Source organism: Corythoichthys intestinalis, chromosome 8 (assembly GCF_030265065.1).
Source record: "Corythoichthys intestinalis isolate RoL2023-P3 chromosome 8, ASM3026506v1, whole genome shotgun sequence".
NCBI classification, from domain to species: Eukaryota; Metazoa; Chordata; class Actinopteri; order Syngnathiformes; family Syngnathidae; genus Corythoichthys; species Corythoichthys intestinalis.
The window spans coordinates 27,680,860-27,705,340 of NC_080402.1; the positions used below are offsets into that span (position 1 = coordinate 27,680,860).

The window sequence follows — 24,481 nt, forward strand, 5'->3', positions numbered from 1 at the left end:
GGGTTTGAAATTAGGGTTTCATACAAAGGTTAGTTTTCCAAATTAGGGTTTCAAACTAGGGCTAGTGTTCCACAGTAGGGTCTCAAACTAGGAAATAGGCTTTCAAAATACGATTATGGTTTCAAATTAGGATTTAAAACTAGGCTAAGGGTTTCAAATTAGGGTTTTATATGAGGATTAGGGTTCCAAAGTAGGATTTCCAACAAGTTGTTGTTGCATTCTTATTATATATAATACGATTGTTGATGTTGTTTTACTTAAATAAGTATTGATTCTGAACTGCTCCAGTTAGTCTGTTTGGCACAGTTTCATGCTACTATATCATTTTTGTGTTTATTGAAGGTTTCCATGAGTGCGACATTATCATTGTGGTAGCATTAATAGGTGGATTAATTTGTGTAAATCTCCATTAAAAAAACAAACAAACCCAGGTACAAAGGCTTGGACAACCAATGCCTCGACCTTCTCTTGTATCCCAAAGCACATTACAAATCATGTGTAAACATTTGTTTGAACTTTGATACCTGCACATTAATAAACATGGAGTAGAACAGGTCACCATTCTGCACCAAGCAACTCGAACATCTCCACATGAATTTATGTGTGGAGCTAAAATGTTGTTCTTAATCATTGTCGCTGCGCTTTTGCCCACGGGCTTTTCGGCTCCTTTGGCTGACTGTGACAAGCTGACGCAAGTGATGCAGATCCAAGGACTTGAGCAGGTGAAATGCACCACATGTTGGGTCCATACATTGTACACAAGTGACAATTCTTCCTTGTGCTATAGTTCTTCGGCTCATGGATATACACAGCAGAGAGTACCAACATGCCAAGAGCCCAATTCCTCACGGAGAAGTTTGTGGACAACGTATGGAGATTTATCTACCCGGCCAATGAGAGCAACTCCTTCCATGTGTTTCAAGCTCAAAAAATGTACTACAACTATAGCTGGTCAAGGTTGACAATAACATAACCTATAACTCCGCCCTTTTTTTTTCTCTTAAGGTTGGGCCGCTGCTTCAATGTCACTTCCAAGTATACATTGTTCAACAACATTCTCCACATGGGTGAGCAACCAGCACTCATATTGCTAATGTTCCTGCGTTTCTTGGACTATTGCTAACAAATATTTTCTCTTTTGTTTGTTAGAATTAGAGGAGCGTCCCATGGTCGTCAAACAGGTTCTCATGAGGACCAACAGCTCCAGTTGTATCCTCCTTCTTTCCAATTACACCATTGGAATAAACACATACAGGGGCTTACAGCTTCTGAGTAAGACTTAGAGGCCTCAATTGTGAGAATGCAACTCACCGCTAACAAAACTTGCCAATTGTCAACAGTAAACCTCAGAGGACAAGAGTTTTGTAAAATGTAAGAAAAGAATCAAAGTACATGCATGAAACGTAGATCATTTGCTTCATCAGGCAGGAGACCAAAGTTGTGGCGGACTGAGATCGAGGAGTTGAAGAAGCAGGCGGCATGTCTGAATTTACCCTCACCTACATTCCTGCACCCAAAAACAGGTGATATTTTACAGGCTGAAATTGAAGCTTATGTTTTTATTCTTGTGACTGGCTGAAGGCCTGGCAATTTTCTGCTCATGTTGGTGTTGTTGGGGGTGTGCATCATTCTTATGTAATCCTCCATGATTCGTGGATGAATCAGAATGAAATTTAGTAGGTACAGTGGGACAAATAAATATTTAGTCACCCACCAATTGTGCAAGTTCTCGTACTTGAAAAGATTAGAGAGGACTGTAATTTTCAACATGGGTAAACCTCAACAGTGAGAGACAGAATGTGAAAAAAACAACAACCCGAAAATCACATTGTTTGATTTTTAAAGAATTTATTTCCAAATTACAGTGGAAAATAAGTATTTGGTCACCTACAAACAAGCAAAATTTCTGGCTGTCAATGAGGTCTAACTTCTAACGTGGTCTAACGAGGCTCCACTCGATACCTGTATTAATGGCACCTGTTTTAACTCATTATCAGTATAAAAGACACCTGTCCACAACCTCAGTCAGTCACACTCCAAACTCCACTATGGCCAAGACCAAAGAGCTGTCGAAGGACACCAGAGAAAAAAATTGAAGACCTGCACCAGGCGGGGAAGACTGAATCTGCAATAGGTAAAACGCTGAGTGTAAAGAAATCAACTGTTGGAGCAATTATTAGAAAATAGAAGACATACAAGTCCACTGATAATCTCCCTCGATCTGGGGCTCCATGCAAGATCTCACCCCGTAGCATCAAAATGATAACAAGAACGGTGAGCAAAAATCCCAGAACCACACGGGGTGACCTAGTGAATGATCTAAAGAAAGCTGGGACCACAGTAACAAAGGCTACTATCAGTAACACAATGCGCTACCAGGGACTCAAATCCTGGACTGCCAGACGTGTCCCCCTGCTGAAGAAAGTACATGTCCAGGGCCATCTGCGGTTTGCATTTGGATGATCCAGAGGAGGACTGGGAGAATGTGTTATGGTCAGATGAAACCAAAATAGAACTTTTTGGTTGAAACACGGGTTCTCGTGTTTGGAGGAGAAAGAATACTGAATTGCATCTGAAGAACACCATACCCACTGTAAAGCATGGGGGTGGAAACATCATGCTGTGGGGCTGTTTTTCTGCAAAGGACCAGGATGACTAATCTGTGTTAAGGAAAGAATGAACGGGGCCATGTATCGAGATTTTGAGTGAAAATCTCCTTCCATCAGCAAGGGCATTGAAGATGAGACGTGGCTGGGTCTTTCAGCAGGACAATGATCTCAAACACACAGCCACTGTAATATTTTCAAGTGGGAGAACTTGCACAATTAGTAGTTGACTAAATACTTATTTGCCCCACTGTATAGTTTAGGGATGCATATGCAAGAATCCTCAAAGCCTGATTTTTGTTGTTGTTTTTTTTTGTATGAGGCGTGGTTATTTTACTGTGTATAAGTTAGGAGTTGGCCATTAGAGCGCATGCACGCTCTTTGCCACAGCCTGTAGTACAGTTGTGTTCAAAATTATTAAACCCCCACATTTGATAAGCGTTTTGTTTGACATGTTTCATCTTGTTTATAATCACAACAAACAATGACATGTCAAATAGACAAATACAACTGAAATAACAAAAATATTTTGGGGACTATTCCAATTAATGGCCTTTCTGTGATTACCTCATTGACAAAATTATTCAACCCCCACAAGTCCACCACTCTTTAAGAACAAATATTTCCATCAAGCGTTGTCAGACAGCTATTAATCAGCCATGACTTATTGTTTGAAACAAATTGAAATCTGTTTTTTCTTTTTTTTTTGCCAGATGTTTGCCCATATGTACCTGTCGAATCCCCTGATCTGATCCATCTGCTCCATCACGTTGGAAAATGGAAAAGTATTGGACAAGCCACTGGTGGATTTGATTGACAGTTTAAAAAAACCACACAACAATGACAAAACATATATGTCATGTGTGAGGCCTTGCCGACCCATGTTGAAAATGTCAATAAAAATGATGACAAGTTTTTGGTGTTTAAACCATGTCAATAGCAGGATGTCTGTGGCTTAAAATGTTGCTCATATACAGTATATACAGTATATATTTATGTACAGTGCCCTCCATAATTATTGGCACCCCTGAAAAACAAAAATCTCACACAAAAATACACATGGTCCCAGGCTTCAACTGGGACCGTGTGCTTTGGTCAGATGAAACCAAGATTGAGCTTTTTGGCAACAAACACTCTAAGTGGGTCAGGCGTGTCACGAAAGATGTGCATGCTGAAAAGCACCTCATACCCACTGTGAAGTATGGGGGTCGGTCAGTGATGCTGTGGGGCTGTTTCGCTTCCAAAGGCCCTGGGAACCTTGTTAGGGTGCATGGCATCATGAATGCTTTGAAATACCAGGACATTTTAAATCAAAATCTGTTGCCCTCTGCCCGAAAGCTGAAGATGGGTCGTCACTGGGTCTTTCAGCAAGACAATGACCCTAAACATATGGCCAAATCTACACAGAAATGGTTCACCAGACACAAAATCAAGCTCCTCCCATGGCCATCTCAGTCCCCAGACCTTGTTTTGTTGGCAAAAGGGGGTTGTAAAAAGTATTAACAACAGGGGTGCTAATAATTGTGACACACTTTATTTGATGTCAAATAATTTTATCTTTAGGTGGGATTTTTTCGCCCCACTAATTATGGAGGGCACTGTATGTATATATATATATATATATATATATATATATATATATATATATATATATATATATATAAAATACATACATAGCGGAAAACACAGACAAGGCTGAAAAAAGCAGTTCTGCTCTTGCACTCCTCTTTAAAAGAAACTGCTGTATTTTAAAGCCAAAAGAACTCTTGTGTTTGATAGAACAATATGTCTATATGCTGCCATAGCAGATTCATGGTGCATTAAGTACCCGAACTATTTTTAATTTGTCCGTTTTACCCTGGAAACCCCCGTTTACAGACATCGCGCAACCGCTTTTGTTTCAACCTAGCCATAAATAGAAGGTAAGTAGTCGTATTTATTATTCAAAATGCCTGTCATTTTTAGCTTAGAATCATTTATTGATGTCTAATATTTAGTTAAAAAAAAGAAAAAACTTAAAAAAATGATTCACCCGCATATTTCAAACTTTTAAACAAATTACGTTACAATGAAAAAATTAGCGTCTGTAAAAAAGTCGCGGATATCTACCTCATAACTATCGCTTGATTGTATTTTTTTTTTTGTTACTGTCGCATTTTCCCCAATATTTTAGATGATAAATATTGGATCCAAACAAAGAAAAATTGAAAAAAGACGTTTAAAAAGGTAAATATATGAAAATGAAAATCTCGACCACTCCTTGATGTTTGCGATTTCTGCATTGCGACCCTTGTTATATTACCATGTTTCACCCATAAAATCCCCCCAAAATCCGGCTGTGGCCATTCTCAGCTGTGTCTTGACACTCAGTGATATATGCTACATGGAGTTTTTGGATCGAAAACAGGTAAGTACGCAATAATATCTCATTAAAATCATGGCGTTTTTCATTATGCTCTTGTGTGCTCTCACTTCCAGTTCGGGTTTTGTCGTTTGAAAATTTTTTTTTTTTTTTTTAATGCCCTCCTGTTCCATGCGTTCAACTTAGTTTTAACCCCTTTTACTGACTCCATTTTAAAAGCTGTAAAAAGGCTTAGAAAACACAAGTTGACAACTGATTCCAAGACGGCACAACCATACAGCACATGGAGACCCAGGCGAGGAGGCTAACTGGATCAAGGGACACCATATCAAAAGTAAACAAAAGATTCCTGAGAAAAACGACAAGTATTAGAGAAATATTCAGTCTTTTAAAGGCTTTGGTGGGGTGGTCTGTGGTCTGGAAGAAGGGTGTGTTTGGGTGTAGTTTAGGACTATTGTCTGTTGTACAGGAGAATTTGGGCGTTACTTTTGTCAGGGCAACGAGAGTGTTTTTTTTCATCCTCAGTGCCACGTGAGTGCTGAGTGTTCACTTCTCGGTCGTGCACTCCTCCATATCAGATGTTCCTTGTGGCAATACAAGATGCCCGCCATTTGTTCTGGACTGTCCAGAAGAGTTGATAGTGGGATTTGGTGGTTCAGACAATGGCTTGTAGATGTCTTGCCTATCACCTGCTTGTCAGCGTCAATCTTGCTCAGTCAGCTGCAAGACGGGCGTTGGGCCTTCGTTGTCAGAAGGTGTCCTGTATCTGTTTCACCCTTATCTGCCCGTTGTCTTGGCACTGCAAACTCTAATCCACAGGTGTCAAACCGGTCCTCAAAGGGCCGCAGTGCGTACTGGATTTCATTCCAACCAAACGAGATGAATACCTTTCCACCAATCTGCTGTCTTACAAGTGTAATCGGTTGATTGCAGTCAGGTGCTGCTTATTTTAGCAAAAACCTCATTGGTTGAACTGTTTGTGCTGGATCTGTTGGAACAATTGGAACAAAAACCAGGACCCGTTGCGGCCCTTTGTGGAATCGGTTTGACACCCCTGTAATCATTTCAAGTGCAACTGTTCATAATATCAAATATATTCAGCTTGTTTTTCTTAAACTATGATATAAATGGTATTTATTTTTCTTTTGGGTGTGTTAGAGTAATACAAAGAGTCAAACAGTGAATATGAGAAAATATACTATTCCCTTCAATTTCCAAATGGCAGAATGAATAATAAGTGGCCAAGTACCAAACCCAAAGTGGAATCATGCTCCTTGGAGGTATTGATCTCCACAGTTTGTATAAATACTTAACACTCAGAGGGCAATCACAAGCTTGTTTTGTTTCATATTGTATTCTTTGGAATCATTTAATGTTTCTGTCACATTCTCAAGTAATGATTTTGAACTATTGCTGATGATGTATGCGACGGTTTTTGTCATACTGCATTTTTGCATGGTTTCTAAAATTTTGACGTGATAGTGCAGACACTAAGTTGTATATCCAGTTCCAAAGCAGAGTCCACTATTGCCTACATTTCTCTCTAACTCTCTCAAAACATTGCAAAACATCTGTCAACAAATGAAATGAACTTTGATACATTCACCCATTTGAGCTGGGGGCATTTGGAGTCCTCATTCTGTCCAGATCATCACTGAGATCTACACGTGCGTTTACAATGTTCTTCTTAATCCTCGCTGCCGTGCTTCTGCCCTCAGGCTTCTCGGCGTCTCTGACCACCTGTGATGGACTGACCCAGCAGGTGCAAATCCAAGGACGGGACCAGGTGAGATGCTACCCGTATTGAGTCCATACATTGTGCGCAAGTGATACTTCTGCCGTGTGCTGCAGTTTTTGGGTGTGTGGACGTATGCAGCAGAAAGTACCAACATGCCAGGATCCAAACTCCTCACAAAGATGTTTGTGGAGAATGTGTGGGGGAAAATCTACCCAGCCAACGAGAGCGACTCCTTCTTCGTGTTTCAAGTTCAAAAAATGTACCGTGACTGCAGCTACTGTTACAGGATTTACTATATTTTTGAAAAACCTACACAGCTTCTCAACATGCGGTATTATAAACTTGTTTTTGAAGGTTGGGCCGCTGCTTCACTGTCACTTCTAAGTTGACCTTGGTCAACAACGCCCTCCATATGGGTGAGCAGCCAAAATCCACATTGATTGTGCTTCTGCTGTTTTTGCACAAAGTGCAAACATCTCCCCTTTTCCTGTTTAGACCATCCAATTCATGCAACTGAGGTTCTCGTGGCAACAAGCTGCTCTGACTGCCTTGTCCTTCTGTCGAATTTCACCCTTGGGGAAAGCACGTACAAGGGCCTACAGCTTCTGAGTAAGACTAAGAACAGTCTCTTGCAAGGTAGTTTTTTTTTTTTTTAGGCCTGTCGTAAAATGGCCGAAGCGGCCGAAAGCAACTGAACTGAACAAATACCGTAATGTTCAATGATCTCAAGGTAAAAGTGCACCTGAGGGGGCATGAGTCGGGTTAGCTGTAAGAAAAAAATCAAAGCACATGACAATACATATGGGATGATGACTTTTGTTTGTGTTTACTAGGCAAGAGACCCAAGCTGACACAAGCTGAGATGGAGGAATTTAAGAGGCAGGCAGCATGTCTGGATTTGCCTCCACCGACCATCCTAAACTCAGGAAAAGGTGACAACGTTTGACTATTTATTACGAAACAGACCTACCATTTTGTATATCCATGCAGTTTAACGAGAAAGGTTGCACATAATAGTTATACATTTGAGACATGCACTGAAAATTCAGTGTCGGAAAGTTTTTGAGCTGATCCCTACGGAAACCCAAATAAAGGGAATAGAACACCAACCTATAATACAAATAGTGAAAATGAACAAAAAAGGGGATGTCTGTGAACCAGTAGTAGATTAAGGCCATATGTACACACAGCAGGATATTTTGGCAAAGAGAAAAATGTTTTCTACAGTTTGGCCTATTATCCACATGCACATTAAAACTAGGGTTCTTCAAAACTGCGTCCAAAGTGAAGATGTGCAAATTCTGCGTTTGTGGCGCCATCATGTGGACACTGATAACTGAAGATTTAACTGGGGAAACGTCACTGACTGCGACAAACATTGTCCCTACGTCACACATGAGACCAAGGTTTATATTTGGAGTAAATTAGACAGGTTCTTCACATTAAAGAACACATGCGAAGGATGGGGGTATTATGGACAGTGATTTTTCGCCCATTGTTATGAATGTACTTAAAAATGAATGAATGCGCTTGGCTGTGGAAGTTTTTTTTTTTTTTTTTTCTACAAACGTGCTGGTGTGGACGTAATTATTTCCCCCCAACGTATTCAGGCAAGATTCTCTGTTTTAAAAAACCCTCCTAGGTGTAGACACAGCCTTATAGATAAGATAAAAATCATGTTCAAAAAAGCTAGTCTTTATATTTTTTATCTTATGTTGTGCATTAATGAAATATCAGTGCCAAATAAATAGTTTTGTAAATTTAAGCATGAAAAATACATATTTAAACTAATTGGAATAAATAACAAAATACAAAAAGTTGAATAATATTCTCATCTGCGTTTTTTTAAACATTAATATAAAAAATATTTTGAAAAAAAGGCTGAATAATATTTGAGTTAATTGTGTAGGTGTGTGTGTGTTTTAATTAAAGGGATAGTAACAGCTTATAATAACTATATTTTATAACTAGTTAATAGAGCATTAGCAAACTGTTAATGAATGATTTATTGTTGACTTGTTAAGTGTTCGTTAACAGTTTGTTAAGCATTTATAAAGAGGCCTTATGGATCAAATGACTTAACTGTTTATCATTTATATCTACACTTTATAAAAGCGTAATATACCATTAATAAGCCATTAGCAACTCACTAATGACTTATTAGTTGATAGTTTATGTTATCGTGATGTTATTCTAAAATTGCAACTACTCCACATTTCTTGAACTGTAGGTAAATGAGGAGTTCATAAGTTCAACTTTAGAATAATGTCCAAATAACAGATATAAACTTATACTTAATATATTAACTCGCACTTTATAGTTTAGTTGTTGATAGTTTGCTAAGCATCTGCAAAAAAAAAAAAAAAAAAAAAAAAAAAAAAAACAGGTTCAAGGTACAGAAATTTGATGTGATATTTAAAATATAAATTTTTTGTCCTTCCAAATTTGCCAAAGGCCTGTGTGCTGTACTTTACCAAAGAAACACAACAGATGAAATGTTTAATGCATAGAAATGCACATGCTAACCCTCACCATAATCCTACAGTATCTGTGAGGCATCATTATAAATGTTAAACTTTTAACAAGTCAACAATAAATATTTATTAAGAGTTTAGTAATTATGTATTAACTAGTTATAACGGATAGTTATTATAATGTGTTACCAAAGGGACTATATGGCCTAAAACAGGGGTGCCCAAGTCCGGTCCTCAAGAGCACCTATCTAGCATGTTTTCCATGTCTCCCTCCTCCAACACACCTGAATCAAATAATGAGGATCGTTGTCAGGCTCCTGCAAAGCTTGCTGATGAGCTGATCTTTTGGTTCAGGTGTGTTAAAGGAGGTGAGACATGGAAAACAAGCTGGATAGGGGCTCTCGCGGACCGGACTTGGGCACCCCTGGTTTAGAGCGTAACTTCAGCTCATGCCTGACCCACATGCTTGTACGAGCGCAAACATAAAGCAACGAGCATTTGGCCCATCAAATTAGCACTAGAAAAGAGTTAGTAGCAGGTTTTAAGTGGGTTAGAAAAGTGTTTTTTCCAAGCGTAGACTAGGCGGAGGCTCAATGAATCAGCGCTGCTGCTGAAGGGGCGGACTTGCACACACTTAAATGTGCCGTGATGATACGTTGTGGCTTTGGGTACTCCACAAGACGTTGGATTTCATAAAAATGTACAATTTTCTCAATGGAAAGATTCGGTCGTATTGCCGTCACGTTACAGAAACCCGAGCAACGGCGGGCCATACGGCTAGTTACTAGATACAAAAAGCTATCCATTTACATTAATTCTAACCCTGTGACTGAATGTAAAGCCATCCATTTACATTAACTCTTAACCCTGTGACTGAATGTATTTGTGAATAAAATCCATCATTGTCCATATGCCTGTAAATAATGTATTCACTTACACAGGTCAATATACAAACGCACACAAACCGAGGAAAGTTTTGCGTCACATCACTCATGAACACCACTCCACCGCTCCTTGAGGTGTCCATTTTATCATTTATCTTCCAAATGCAACACCGTTAATCCAACTTATTCATTATTTGGAGGAATAAAAAAATGATGAATTTTTGAAGAACGACTTAAAAGTGCAGCGCAGTGTGTGTATGTGTGACCTCGTTTGGTAGACAGCCAAAATGGCGACACACTACTTGGGCAGAAGCAGTGGTGTGGGAAGGAAGGTGCTGAGGGTGCTGCAGCAACCCTTGTGTTGGGCAGAAATAAATGGTTTGTAGATTTTTTTTGTGTGTGTGTTAAAAATAGATAAATAAATAAATAAAACATCAAAACAATATTGATTTAATTTTGGAGATTAAATATATATATGTTGAAAAGATTAAATATATTTGTTGAAAACCACGTGACACCTTGCTTGTTACCAGGTTACGTTGAATAAGGCGCTATTGGAACGGAAAAGTAAACTGTTGACAGAGGCGTGAAAACAAATTAGCGATTTTATTCTTGTGACCATTTCGAGGTTGAAAATGAAGATAATTGTCCTTTGGTGTCTTCAAACAGGTAAGGTATGCTTGCATAGTAGCCATATTATCAGGGGTGCACATAATTTTTTTGCCCAGGTTCTCAGAGGAGGACCTGGAGATGTGACTTGGTCCTCATTGAGCTTGAGAGCCGACCCGCCTGATGCGATAAATTTATGACAAGCTTTACTTAGAGCCAAGTAACTTTAATTAATTATATGAACAATTAATGCTTGATAAACATCAACTGGCACAACAAAATTGCCATTACTTTGAAGTGAAATGTAAAGAAATAAACATAAAAGCACCAACTCAAAATAAAGGGCATTATGCGGCTCCCACATTAACTCCAAGCCTTTTTAAAAGTGGGATGTCCTCCTCATAAGACCTCATTGAACGTGCATGTTTAGCTTTGTAAAATGCGAGCAAAAACAAGTGTTTGTCAGTGCATGTTGCTGTTCATTACCTTTATTCCGCCCTATTCCGCCACTTGTCTGACATCGATAGTTTGCTTAATTGCCACACAGATAGTTTGCTTAATTGCCACATGCTTTCTGTTTTTTTCGTGCTTTTCAAAGTTTGGATGGCTGAAATTCTTGACCCTACATAAAATGCGCTGCTCTTATCGGCGACATTGGGATTCTCACGGCACATTTTGTAACGCATTTCCGTGCGAGCATCATTTGCTTCTAGCCATGGTACCTCCTGTAGCCACTTTTCAGCAAAAGTCCTTTTTTTCGGTAGCTCCGGTGACGTCTCTGTCGTCTGTCTGTCTTTTGACGGGGGTGGGGGAACACGGAAGTAATTAGTCAGTGTGGCCTGCCTCTTCGACATTTTGAGAAGTTATTTTCTCGTGTCCGCCGCAAATACAGTGGTCAGCCATCGGTACGCAAAAGCGTATGGAAACCGTTGAGGGCCAGCGCGTTTGTCTACGTCCAGTACGCATGCGCGCATGCGGACCACTTATGTGCACCCCTGCATATTATTATTTGTTGTTGCTGTTGACTGCCGCGGTGCAGAGCACTGTTGGATATTCGTATGCAATTTATTTGAGTGTTGTGAAAAGTTGTTAAACTGAGGCTTATTGGCCCTTTTAGTTTTGCAAGGATTTGCATTAATACACGGGCACTTTTATTTCCGCTGTCTTTGTAGTAGCCTAGTAGTAGTAGTACGTAAACTATCCAGCATGCGTGTGTACTGCCATTATGCACGCCTTGTATGGCGAAAACGCGCGAGCGTGATAAATTTGGACCGAAACGGCTGTTTTTGAATGGGAAAAACTAAAAAAGATTCTCAGCGCCTCTGCTGTGAGTGACTTCCAGCCCCCCTGGGCAGAAGCATGAATAACCTCTATGTATTTTCATTTGATCTTTTTTTTTTTTTTTTTTTTACTTGACAGATTTTTGTCCGGATGAATCATCTCCAAAAGACTCAGAGACCACTGATCTGACCTCTGTGCTTAGTCAAGCTGACCCCGAATATATGAAACTATTGGACAAGATGCTCAGCAGTCGAGCTGGATTAAAGACACTTGTCGATATTATAGCACGCAATCACACACTTAATTAATGTGAAGAGGCAATGTTGACCCATGCAGGGTGAATTATTTCAATAAAAATGTTTTAAAAGTTTCTTGACTTTTACGTTTATGAACATGATTAAGATCCTGTACAAACGCTGATTTGAATAACCTGTCATTACCAATAACCATAAACTAACATCTGAACGCAATAATAAAACGTCACCTCCCCCTTCGGGTAAAAAGAAAAATTGAAAAATTACTTTTCAATAGTATTAGTCTCACATTTAAATACTGTAAGTAGTTTTTTGTGCTTGTTATGTGGTGTTTAGAACTGTACACCTTTTAATTAACCATGTCGTGCACCGATAGTTTTTTAGACATTGACGGTGCTAGAGGTCCAATCCATTTTGACTGGGAGGGGCGAATGAACATGAATATCCACAGTCCCAGTCTTCCCGGTTTAAATGAATTGGACATCTAATGCCCTCAATGGCAATCAATGAGTTAATTACTGAGGGTAAAGAATTAAAAAAAAAAAAAAAACTTAAAAAAATCAATTTTTGAGTGTTACTCGGGGCAGTAACCAGTGTCTAAGTTAAATGAATTATTTTGTAAATATATTTATAATTATTTAAAAAAACATACAAAAATACAATAATTCTAAATAGTAATAATTGCTAACATATACTGGAGACGTATTTTTTTAATTGACAAAAAAAAAAAAAAAAGAAATTACCAAAAATAGTCGCTTGCTCTATCAAGAGTTACAGGTCTTAAGTGGCAAGTTTTGAATAGAAATCCACTGTAGCAGCCACTGTCCCTAAAAGAGTTAATATTTTGAGTTACCGTAATTTTCGGACTATAAGGCGCACCTGACTATAAGACGCCACCCACCAGATTTGACACGAAAATCGCATTTGTTCATAGATAAGCCATATTGGACTATAAGCTGCAGCTGTCCTCACTGTATTATGGAATATTTACACCAAAAGATATTAACTGGTAACACTTTATTTGACAGCAGCATCAAACAACTGTTATAAGTCCAAATGAACCACCAAGACGCTTTCATCCAATTGGCTGCAAAGCTTCACTGCTTCAAGAAGCTTCATTTGGCCATCACTGCTCCCTTGGGGGAGACAGTCAACCTCTGCTGCCACCTGCTGTCAAACCTATTGTTGTCCAAAATGCCTCCTAGCATGCATTGCAGTTCTACAGATGTAAATAACAATCAAAATTCATGTTCTGTGCTAATTATTTATTCAGTTACTGCTCCAGTTGTTTCATTAACTGCTAGTTATGATATTTGGTAACACTTTATTTGACAGTGGCGCCATTAGACAATCATAATTATGAAATGACGCTGTCATGAGCATTAATGAATGCTTATAACGGATGTCATTTAGTGTTATCCGGAAAATTATCTTACTTTTGAATGGATGTAAAATAACCCACCTGGACATAAATGGAGTTAAAGACATAATTTGCCAAATGACACATCTGTCATAAGCATTTAGTAATACCCATGATAGTGCCATGTCATAATTAGGACATTCTTATTACAGTCTTATGACGCAGCTGTCAAATAAAGTGTTACTTATTAACCCGAATAAATCAACAAATAAACCACACTGGACTATAAGCTGCAGGATTCAAAATTAAGGAAAAAGGTAGCGGCTAATAGTCTGAAAATTACGGTAATAACTTTTTTAAGCGATAAGGGGTTTTCTAAAAGCAAAATAGTTTATTTCATTAGATTGTGTTAGTTCCCAATGAGTTCTCAGCTAATCTAAAACATAACTATTCAAACTCAGGTAATGAGGAGGACGTAATTTCTTGGTAGTTTATTAACATACACACACGCACACACGCACACCTGCATATGGGGCACACATTATATACATTTCTCCCCCCAAACACATGTGCACGCACACACACGAAATTATAGGAAAAGTCTGTGCAGGTTTGAAAGTCACAGTCTGAGATCAACAGAGAACAATTGCATACTACACCATCATGTGTGTCCACGCTGCACAAATATCTGCATATTACAGCCTCACACCTTTGTTTATAGAGAACAAAAACACTAGTCCAATAGATAGTTAGGTCATGACCGAGTAACGGCATACAAGCCAGGCCACGTTTTAACTGGAATTAAAAAAACTTGTTGGGCTGGAAGTGAGTGTCATCTATTTATTTTTACATTTTGATGATTCATTCTTCTCATGTCCAGTCCTCTAAATGTACAGTATTAGAATGCAATATGACAGACGTTAATCTCAAGGTCAAAGGGCCAGCTCTGACCCACCAACATGCAATCTCAGCTGCATCTAAGTGGCGTCTTTCTATATCAAATACGTACCAAAAGTGACTTTACTTTTAATTCCACGGAGATACTGAACTGAAAATAAAACTGGTTTAACTGGCATATCGGCTGTCTGTGGGAATGCATAATTACAAAGGCGCCGACAAAGAAGTTTCATCAACAGCCCTTTTTAGATTTTGTTATAGTTACGAGGTTCCTTTCAAATGCTGAAATAATATTGCAATCCGCTCAAATTGTCAGCATTCTCTATAGATTTCTTTTTTAAAACAAAAACTGAAAAAATTTCAATATATAACACTGTGATTTACAATGTTACAGTGGTATGAAAAAGTATCTGAACCTTTTGGAATTTCTCACATTTCTGCACATAATCACCATCAAATATGATCTGATCTTTGTCAAAATCACACAGATGAAAAAACAGTGTCTGCTTTAACTAAAACCACCCAAACATTTATAGGTTTTCATATTTTAATGAAGATAGTATGCAAACAATGACAGAAGGGGGGGAAATAAGTAAGTGAACCATCACATTTAATATTTTGTATGCCCCCGGCAGCAATAACTTTAACCAGACACTTCCTGTAACTCCAGATCAGCCTGAAATATCGATGAGGACTAATCTTGGCCCATTCTTCTCTACAAAACTGCAGTAGTTCAGTCAGATTCCTGGGATGTATGGCATGAGTTTCTGTCTTTAGGTCATGCCACAGCATTTGAATGGGGTTCAAGTCTGGACTTGGCCACTCCGGAACATGTATTTTGTTCTTCTGAAACCATTCTGAAGTTGGTTTACTTCTGTGTTTTGGATCATTGTCTTGTTGCAGCATCCATCCTCTTTTTAGCTTTAACTGTCTGACAGATGGCCCCAGGTTTTCCTGCAAAACATCTTGATAAACTTTCGAATTTATTCTTCCATTAATGATTGCAAGTTGTCCAGGCCCTAAGGCAGCAAAACAGCACCAAATCATGATGCTCCATGATCCACCATGCTTCACGGCGGGGATTAGGTGTTGGTGAGCTGTTTCATTTTTCCTCCACACGTGACGTTGTGTGTTACTCCCAAACAATTCAACTTTGGTTTCATCACTCCACAAAATATTTTGCCAAAACTTCTGTGGAGTGTACAGCAGCCTTTTTGCGAACATTAAACAAGCAACAATGTTTTTTTTTAGACAGCAGTGGCTTCCTCCGTGGAGTCCTCCCATGAACATGATTCTTGTCCATAGTTTTACATATGGGTGATGTGTGTACAGAAATATTGGACTGTGCCAGTGATTTCTGCAAGTCTTTAGCAGACACTCGAGGGTTCTTTTTTACCTTTCTGAGTATTCTGCCCTGAACTCTTGGCGTTATCTTTGCTGGGCGGCCACTCCTTTGGAGAGAAGCGACAGTGCCAAACTCTCTCCATTTGTAGACAACATCTCTGACTGTGGATTGATGCACATCCACACTTTCAGAGATGGTTTTTTATCATTTCCCAGCTTTATACAAATCAGAAATCCTTGATTGCAGGTCTTCAGACAGCTCTTATGACCAAGCCATGATGCACATCAGACAATGCTTCTCATCAAGACAATTTTTACCCGGTATGTGTTTTATAGTAATCAGGGCAGTTGTAAACCACTCATCAGTGATTTGGCACACACCTGACCTAAAATGTTAGGCAAAAATTGGTTTCAATTGCTCATTTAGTCTCCTTAGGCAGACGGTTCACTTATTTCCCCCCTTCTGTCACTGTTTGCATGCTATCCTCATTAAAATATGAAAACCTATTAATGTTTGGGTGGTTTTAGTTAAAGCACTGTTTTTATATGTGATATTTTGACCAAGATCAGATCACATTTGATGGTGATTTTATGCAGAAATGTGAAAAATTCCAAAAGGTTCAGATACTTTTTCATACCACTGTATGCCACTTCATCAATTCCAGCTAGACTAACTTGACCAGGTGATAAATAGCGAATGTGTGGTACATATAGAACAGCACAACGTGGTTGTAAGTGTTTACTTCTTTCATTAAAGTGGAATAGTTGGAAGGGGGAGGCTGGGGGTAATACACTATAAAACAAATATTCAAGTACTGTGGTATAACCATAGAGAATACCCTGACTGTGCTACATTTTAGTTGATGATAATCCCCTGAGTGTGACCCACATCCACACGCCGCTTAGTTCTGAGAAGGGATGGGCATCATTGAAAACTTGGTTGGTAAAAAGTTAAATTAATTGTTGATTAATTGTCTTGGTGCGAAATTTGACCGCAACCACCCTTGGGTCAGTATTAACTCGGCTGCCGAAAGTGCAATACAAATGAGATTTCATGACAGATCCCGTGTGCAGCTCAATTCAATACTGGCACGAAGATTGGAAATACAACATTCAGATTAATACAAGATACTTTTTTGCTATTCTAAAGGCAATGTAGTCAAATGCCCATCCCTTGTTAAAAATCTCATAAAAAGCACAAGTTGTACCTTGTCAAAAAATGTGTTTAAGCAAGTCTTTTTTAACATTTAATGGTAACAGTGATGATTTTAAACGTGGGGCATTTTCAAAATGTAATGAAATACTATCATCTTATGACAGAATCTACACTTCTTGAGTTGTAAACTACAAACAAAAACAAGTAGCGTCTTATTGAGTAGCTACTTTAGTTCACCGGCCCCTTGAAAATAAAATCGTTCAGATTTTCTTATTTGGGCCACACTCACAGTTGTAAACTCTCCCAGGGTTTGAAAGTAACAAACAGAAGGCCATGTGAAGGACCACATCAAAAGTGTGCTTTTACTGGATACAGAACCAAACACCGAAAGCAGTGGAAACTCCAAAGTTGGGTTTTATTTGATCAAACCGAGTAGTTCAATTAACCCTGGGCGATAAATCCCACTAGAGCAGTGGTTCTTAACCTTGCTAAAGGTACCGAACCCCATGAGTTTCACAGGTGCATTCACCGAACCCCTTCGGAATTTCATAATAAAGACATTTTTTTTACGAATTCAAAACATAGCAAGCTAACATCTAAATTAATTCCTGTTCAAATTTCATCCAGATTTGTAATTTACTACCAATAATTTTGCCTTTTGATTGTTTTCACGTTAGTAAATGAAACTCATTTCATTTCACACTGTTCCTTGTTTTGTTTTCATGTCTACATTCTCATTTTATTGTCGCATCCTTGCATATCTTACTATTTTCATGGCCTAAAACTACACCATTTTTTTCCAAAATAAATTATCCACGCAGTTCATGCTGTCTGTAGGTCTGTTAAACTTCCGCATACCAAGTGCATGTCAACCTTCCACTGAGCAAATGATTTCTCCTCCCATTAGACCGAGGGCTAGCATTTGAAAGAAATGGAATAAAGCCTATAAATTGAGGTCAAACCAGTCCTAAACACCACTTTTCCTAGATTTAGTCAGCATACAAAATGTTTCTTAATCTTCACCAAACCACTGAGGCTTACTTACCGAACCCCTAGGGTTCAATCGGACACCAGTTAAGAACCACTGCACTATAGTTAAGAGAACTACTACTAGTTTGTGACAGATGCCTATGACTTGAGCCATGTATAGTTTACTAGTAACGCTGATTGCGTAATGAGGACAAAATGTGTACTAGTACATGGTCCTGAAAGTGGATCTCGAATAAATTCACCGGTCTTTCCATCTTAGCGCGTTAATTCCAGCAACATGTAGCCACCACCACTAGGTAACAGTATCGCTCTTCGTGTGACTTTTCTCTTAGCTTATCAGGTATTCGCAAAGGGATGAGTAGTTGAACTGTTATTTTACAATTGTCTTTCCACTAATACGATAGTTAAGCATATCCAACTTTGGAGATTCCAAACTACTGCAAACATCTCACACATACAAACGACAGGAAAAAAAAAAAGACCAGGATGCATTTGGCAAAAGAGTACTTAAGATAAAACAAAAGGCTGCCTTTCAGAAAGAAAATACATGATTTGTGATGTGATGTCACAAAGGTCCACAATGTTGCTGTCGCCAAAATAGTGAAAAAAGGGGGAAATGATACAACATCACTAATAGACTCTCCCTCCTTGTTGCCATGGTAACTCCGGGTCGGGCATTTGTTGTCCCAGAATGCGGAGTGTAATCACGACTGCGTGGCTGTATCCGCATTCAGGCAATCCACAGTGGTGTGCGCTAAAGTGATGAGGCAACGATAAGGATGTCTGGTGCTTCCTGCTACACACTTGACGTTCGGCGCTTTGATTCCACTTGTCTTCTTTCAAAAGCACTGGGGTGTATTTGGTGGGTCGACGGCAAACGAGCTTCTAACGGTGCTCTTATGGCCTTGTTCACGCTGCGGTCGCGTCAGGAAACAATCTCCAGTTGGAGCTCTGTTGAAAGAGTCCAGTTTCCTGCGCTAGTGTAAAAATCTTATCCGCAACAGAAAGGAGCTGGCCGGCTCCCCTGAAATCACTCATTAGGATGCAGGGCTTGTAAACCAAAAGTTGTAAAGGAGACCATTGTAGTCGTCAAAAAAAAAAACAGAAAAATGAGGGCCATTTTGCCCAGTAAACAAAAATTTTCCGAGTGATTCCAGAGGGAAGTTCATCGGCAGCTCAGACAACGACAGGTGTTACGATCCAAACAGCTAGTCAGGTCTGAAGATGGGGATCTTCGGTAGGAACTCTATTAGGATTACCTAAAGGTGACAAGAGGGAGGAAGTCATATATAAGTATTTTGCAACACTTTACTATCTCAACGTGTGTTAGGAGGGTGCGTGCAGAGTAGACGTGCCAATTACAGGTTTCAAGTTAGACCGTGGTATGAAGACGTCACGGTTTTAAAACCGCAAAAATGTTCCATCTTGCCATCGCTACAGTATTAGCTATTTTCTATGCCCCAAAAATACAAGGACAAATCCCTCGCTTGCATCTGCAAGGCTCAACCCTTCCCCTATCGGTTGTTGCTCAGTGTCAGTGAGTCAGCTGTGCTACACGACGGCTGGAGGAGGTGAAGCTTCTGAACTTTTTTCCCCATCAAAGAAAACAAAATCGCTGGTATGGGAATACTTCGGCTACATTTACTGATGGCCACAGCTGAGAGGAGGAGGGCCAACCGACATGTAAAACATGTTTGCGGAGGTTGGCTGCTGAGGAGGCAATACCTCCAATATGATTTCGCATTTATAAAAAAATAAAGGTGAGTAAACACTGTCATGAACTTTTCCCACCAGCTACGACAGTTAACTCCAGCGTGCTTAGTGTGTCTAGCGGTGGTAAAACATGTGTTTTTTTCTCTCTGGCAACTGTCTGTTTTGAGAAAGAGAGTGTGTGCTGTATAATGTACACATAGGAGTCATACGCAAATGCTTTTAATGGAAAGTAATTCAAGTATTTTTGTTAAGATGGTAATAATGTTGAGCTATGACTGTGGGTTTAGGCTTATCTAAAGGACTGCATTCTTTTTAAAAATGTTATTCAGAATATTTCAGTTATTTTTTCAAATTTATTTTTACTTAAACATTATACTTACTGTATGTTCCAATTTGCTAATGTTTTCAATGTTCAATGGAAAAAAATCTTTTTTTTTCTTCTTTTAACCCAGATATCTCAAAGTAACACATTTTAGAGCTGTAATTGCAATACCGTGATACCGTAAAATTTTTGCCTAAGGTTATCATACCCTCGGAATCACATACCGGCAACATGCCTAGTAACGCCAGTGGACTGCTTTTCAAAAGTTCACACTTAAAGACCTTTAACCCTTTATAGGGCTAGTGGCTATTTTTGGTCAATTAAAAAAACAAATTAGCGATTACATTATTTTTAATTATAAATAATAGTGTGTTTTATGTCATATAAATGAATACAATGTTTAAAAAAAGCTAAATTGATTAAACATTTTTGTCACAGTATTTAACTCATTGCATGCTATTGATGGCGATAGACCACAGGTGTCAAACCGATTCCAGAAAGGGCCAAGTGGGTGCAGGTTTGCTTTCCAACCAATGAAGAGGACACCTTTTCACCAATTAGATCTTTTACATGTGTAATCAGTTAAACTTTGTCAGGTGCTGCTTGTTTCAGCAGGTAGTTCATTGGTTAAACTCTCTGCGTTGTATCGGTCGGAACAAAATCCAGCACCCACTTGGCCCTTTCTGGAATCGGTTTGACACCTGTGCGATAGACGTTCAATTCATTGACGCTGGCCTCCCAGTCAAAATGGGTTGAATGTCTAGCTCCATCAATGACAACCAATGACTTAAATGAGTGTCATGTAAAGGTTAGAGGAAAAAACATTGTGCATGAAAGGGTTAATTTCCTTTATTTCACATGGGAATTTGAGGGAAAAAAAGTCTTCTATTAGCATATGTTTGACTTTCAAAGACCTACTGAGTTTTCAAAAAAATTACAGAATCTTCTTTTAGTAGATGTATGCATTTCATTGGACGACAGTATTGACAAATGTCACTTACATATTCCATCATGTTGTTGGATTCGCACTTTCTTTTGTTCAATCTCCAATGCAAACACAGCTGCAAATAGATAACGAAATGAATCAATGTATTCAATCTACAAGAAAGACAGGAAAATAAAGCACACCTTGTGGTAGAGTCTACTGTTCTCCCACTCTAGAAGTTTCTCTATAGATCTTCTTGTCTGGAAGACAACAGTGCAAAATGTGCGTGAGTGACGCCGGTGTAATGTTTAAGAGGCAGTTGTGGATTTGAGCGTGTGTGCATGTAGTACCCGCTTGCTGAGACAAATTACAGGCCACAAACTGAAGCCGAGCGTGCAGCAGCAGCACAGGCAGCCGCACAAGAGCCAGCGCACGTTAACCGGCAGCGTCTTCTTTAGACAACTGTTCACTCGGTTGATGCTTGCTTTGAATTCCTCAGGTGCGACCTGACACACCAATGATATACGAATCAATTATATTGTAACAAATGAAATAAAAACCCTGACAGACACTCACCTTTCCAGTAAGTGCTGATGGAAATTCTGATTCAAATTTGTTGCTAAGTCCAAACCTGTAAAAAAATATATATCATATGATAACAAAATGCAACATTTGTCAACGGCAACATTTTAAAACAAATGCAGTGTTCCCTCGCTACTTTGCGCTTCAAACTTCGCGCCTTCAGTCCATGGCGGATTTTTTCCCCCAATTAAAAACCAATTTAAAAAAAACCAAAAAAACAAACAGCTGTCTCGAGCTGATCGTGTTGTCTCACCCCCCCCCCCCCCCCCCCCGCTCTTTGTTGTTCAAGCAATGCGCTGGGGTTGCTTATTAAAGTTAACGATGATGTCTTCTGTTTTATCTTGCCACAGATCCCTTGAAGCCTCAGCATCAAACCGCTGCATGCGTCAATCATCGTTTAACTTGTTAAACAGTTGCTGTGGCAACTCATTGTGTGTAAGTGAGGAGATGGAGCAGAGTTGAGTGGACTCAATCAATGAAGCATTTAACTCATTCACTCCCAGCCATTTTCACCAGAGCAAGGCCCTTCGCTCCCGGCCGTTTTTCTGTATTTTGACTGATTTTGCAAGGCCCACAGAAAATTCTTTTTTTTTTGCTATATAAACATGGAACCCGCCAAAAGAAAGATTAGACTCTCTTCTTTCAGCAGAAAAAAAGTAAGCTCATATCTTTTTCCATTCTTTAGAAATCAGCATTAGAAAATAGCTTATTTTGAGCAATTTTCCAATTTCTGATGAAAAAAAATGGAGAAAATTAGCTTTTTGTAAACGCATACATTTCAAATATAACTTTGACTTAACTTTGCATTAGTTACATCCCAAACATCTGAATAATGTTTTCCTTTTGCAAAATATAATGAACAAGAAAAATAGAGCTTTTGATAGCAAAGTAACAATTTGTTTACACATGACTACAGCGAGATGACGCCTGTTGTCGCCGAGACGACGCCGTTGTCGCTGCGTCTGTCGTGTAAACTTTTCCCTCATCGTTGTCTGTCTCACAAAGATAGATTATTTTTGAATCTCTGCGGTGTCTGCTTGGCGAGCCCGCTGCACAGTGGTCTCAGTCGTTTTGCTTCGTCGTCAAGCGCCTGGCATTCCAGGCGTCCTCTCGGTTGTTTTGTTCGGTCGTCCGCCGCCTGGCATACTGCCGTCAGCGCTCTGACCGTGCTCTCCGGCCTTTCATTGCTGTTGAATCGGGTTGCCGGTCTTTACAAAATGCGCTACTGCCCTCCAGTGACCAGTTTTATTGCTTTAAAATGGGTTTGGAGCCTTGTTTTTTGTTTTGTCAGATAGATCGCAAGCTATAGATTCTTCTTGTAAAAAAAAAAAAAAAAACGCAAAAGACATATATATACGTTTTTGGGACAACGAAGCATTTAAAAATAGAACGTATTTATACGTTTCTGGGAGCAAATGAGATAATAAGGACAAGCATTTTCATACTTTATTCTGGTTTCAAAATAATTCAGTAGGACAGTAACATGTTTAAAACTTATAATTATTACATCTGAAGTGCTTAGAAACCATTTATTAAAATTTAGTTTATTTAAGTTTTTTTGAATTAAACTTTGGAGGAAAAAAAGGGGAAAAACATGTCTTGTATGTATCTCTTTCCTATGCTAAACCTGAATAAACACATTGAACACACAAACACAATTTTTTTTTTTTTTGGGTGGTGGTGGGGTCGCTACTTCGCGGTTTTTCACTTATCGCGGCAGGTTCTGGTCCCCATTCACCGCGAAAAACGAGGGATCACTGTATAGTTAACTTTGCCGCACGTAAAAGTATGAAACATTTTATAAAATTGAATGCCCTACCTGCTGTATAGTGCGCAAGCCTTTGTTACAATGCCAATTTAACTGTTTTGACAGTCTCATTAAAAACAAAACAAAACAATTATTTGAAATACACTTATTTTGTTAGTCTCCTTTAGTAATAAATTGCTAAAATTTACAACTTTACAACCTCCCTCTATTTCAATCACCTCCAGTGGAATTTTTATTTCAAGAAAGTATTTAACAGTCAAATCACATAAAGATTAGTTTAAAACGAAAAGGTCGACGGACCGTAAAATCAGACTAAGAGGGATTAAATAGAATATAATCACAACCACAGAGCTCCATGCAAAACACTGTTACTGTGCTTATGTCTGGTCTCAAAGTATGTCAAAAAATTGAGATAGCACCATATTAACAACTTGACAATAATGTAAACAGAGTAAGCGGACATATCCGGTGGGGCGTATGACTAAAAACGATAATTTTAGGGGTGGAAGCAGTATATACACTCTTGAGTGTTAGCTTGAGGCTAACAGGCAAAGCCTCAGGAGGATGCTAATCGAGTTAGCATCCCCCCACGCAAGTCGTCACCCGACAACGTCCGACCTCTCCCTCACTACCGTCGGCCACTTACACCGTGACGTGTCCGGAGCCTCGCACCACCACCGGATCCGGAGCGTACTTGAGGAGCTGCTCCTCCGCGGCCCTGTCCTCGTCCTCCTCTTCCTCCTCCTCTTCCTCGTAGATCTCGTCAAAGTCCTCCATCATTGCACGCAATGCCCCGAGACGGAGCACCGCGCTTCCCGGTCGGGACGCCGGGACAAATGCGATGTCGCTGGGCTCAGCGAGAATGGGAACCCCTGCAACGGGGAATTGGACAAAGGCGAGGAAAAAATTGGAAACGAGCTGTCCCGAAGACGAGAGTTCACATCTCTCTCAGCTTCAGGCTCAGAAACAAAATATCAACATCCGCTGCAGTCGCTTTACGACACCGGAAGAGCGACACACGCTTCCCACTTTTTAAGGAAACTTTTTCACGCAAACAAACAACATTGATTGAGGTCCAAGCTTTTAAATATTTAATGAGGAGTAATGAAAATATTTCAGTGTAGATTCCGGTTTTCTTTGTCCCATGAGCACGACATGCGTGTACTATATTATTTTCCAGTGTGTGTGTGTGTTTTTGTGAACCCAAGGCAAATTT

At 39.3% G+C, this 24,481-nt stretch overlaps 3 protein-coding genes across 4 annotated transcripts; 2 read left to right on the plus strand and 1 right to left on the minus strand.

The window, feature by feature from the left end:
• The first annotated feature begins 550 nt into the window (after nt 1-550).
• Nucleotides 551-3,521, plus strand: LOC130919860 (uncharacterized). The gene is made up of 6 exons (XM_057842479.1): nt 551-722; nt 788-933; nt 1,006-1,067; nt 1,150-1,272; nt 1,425-1,523; nt 3,320-3,521. The coding sequence occupies exons 1-6, from the start codon at nt 600-602 to the stop codon at nt 3,421-3,423; spliced, it is 657 nt and encodes a 218-aa protein (XP_057698462.1). The 5' UTR covers nt 551-599; the 3' UTR covers nt 3,424-3,521.
• A 3,066-nt stretch (nt 3,522-6,587) lies between these two features.
• LOC130919859 (uncharacterized) lies at nt 6,588-12,325 on the plus strand. Of its 2 annotated transcripts, none has more exons than XM_057842477.1 (6): nt 6,588-6,754; nt 6,820-6,965; nt 7,061-7,122; nt 7,202-7,342; nt 7,540-7,638; nt 12,093-12,325. In XM_057842477.1, the coding sequence occupies exons 1-6, from the start codon at nt 6,647-6,649 to the stop codon at nt 12,260-12,262; spliced, it is 726 nt and encodes a 241-aa protein (XP_057698460.1). In that variant the 5' UTR covers nt 6,588-6,646; the 3' UTR covers nt 12,263-12,325. The 2 variants fall into 2 exon arrangements, with proteins under 2 accessions (XP_057698460.1, XP_057698461.1); XM_057842478.1 differs by having other exon boundaries at nt 7,202-7,315.
• A 1,643-nt stretch (nt 12,326-13,968) lies between these two features.
• On the minus strand, nt 13,969-24,259 carry chic2 (cysteine-rich hydrophobic domain 2). Its single transcript, XM_057842481.1, has 6 exons — nt 23,912-24,259; nt 21,492-21,546; nt 21,266-21,421; nt 21,119-21,175; nt 20,992-21,051; nt 13,969-19,214 (listed from the first exon to the last, which is right to left on the minus strand). The coding sequence occupies exons 1-6, from the start codon at nt 24,043-24,045 to the stop codon at nt 19,164-19,166; spliced, it is 513 nt and encodes a 170-aa protein (XP_057698464.1). The 5' UTR covers nt 24,046-24,259; the 3' UTR covers nt 13,969-19,163.
• Nucleotides 24,260-24,481: the final 222 nt, after the last annotated feature.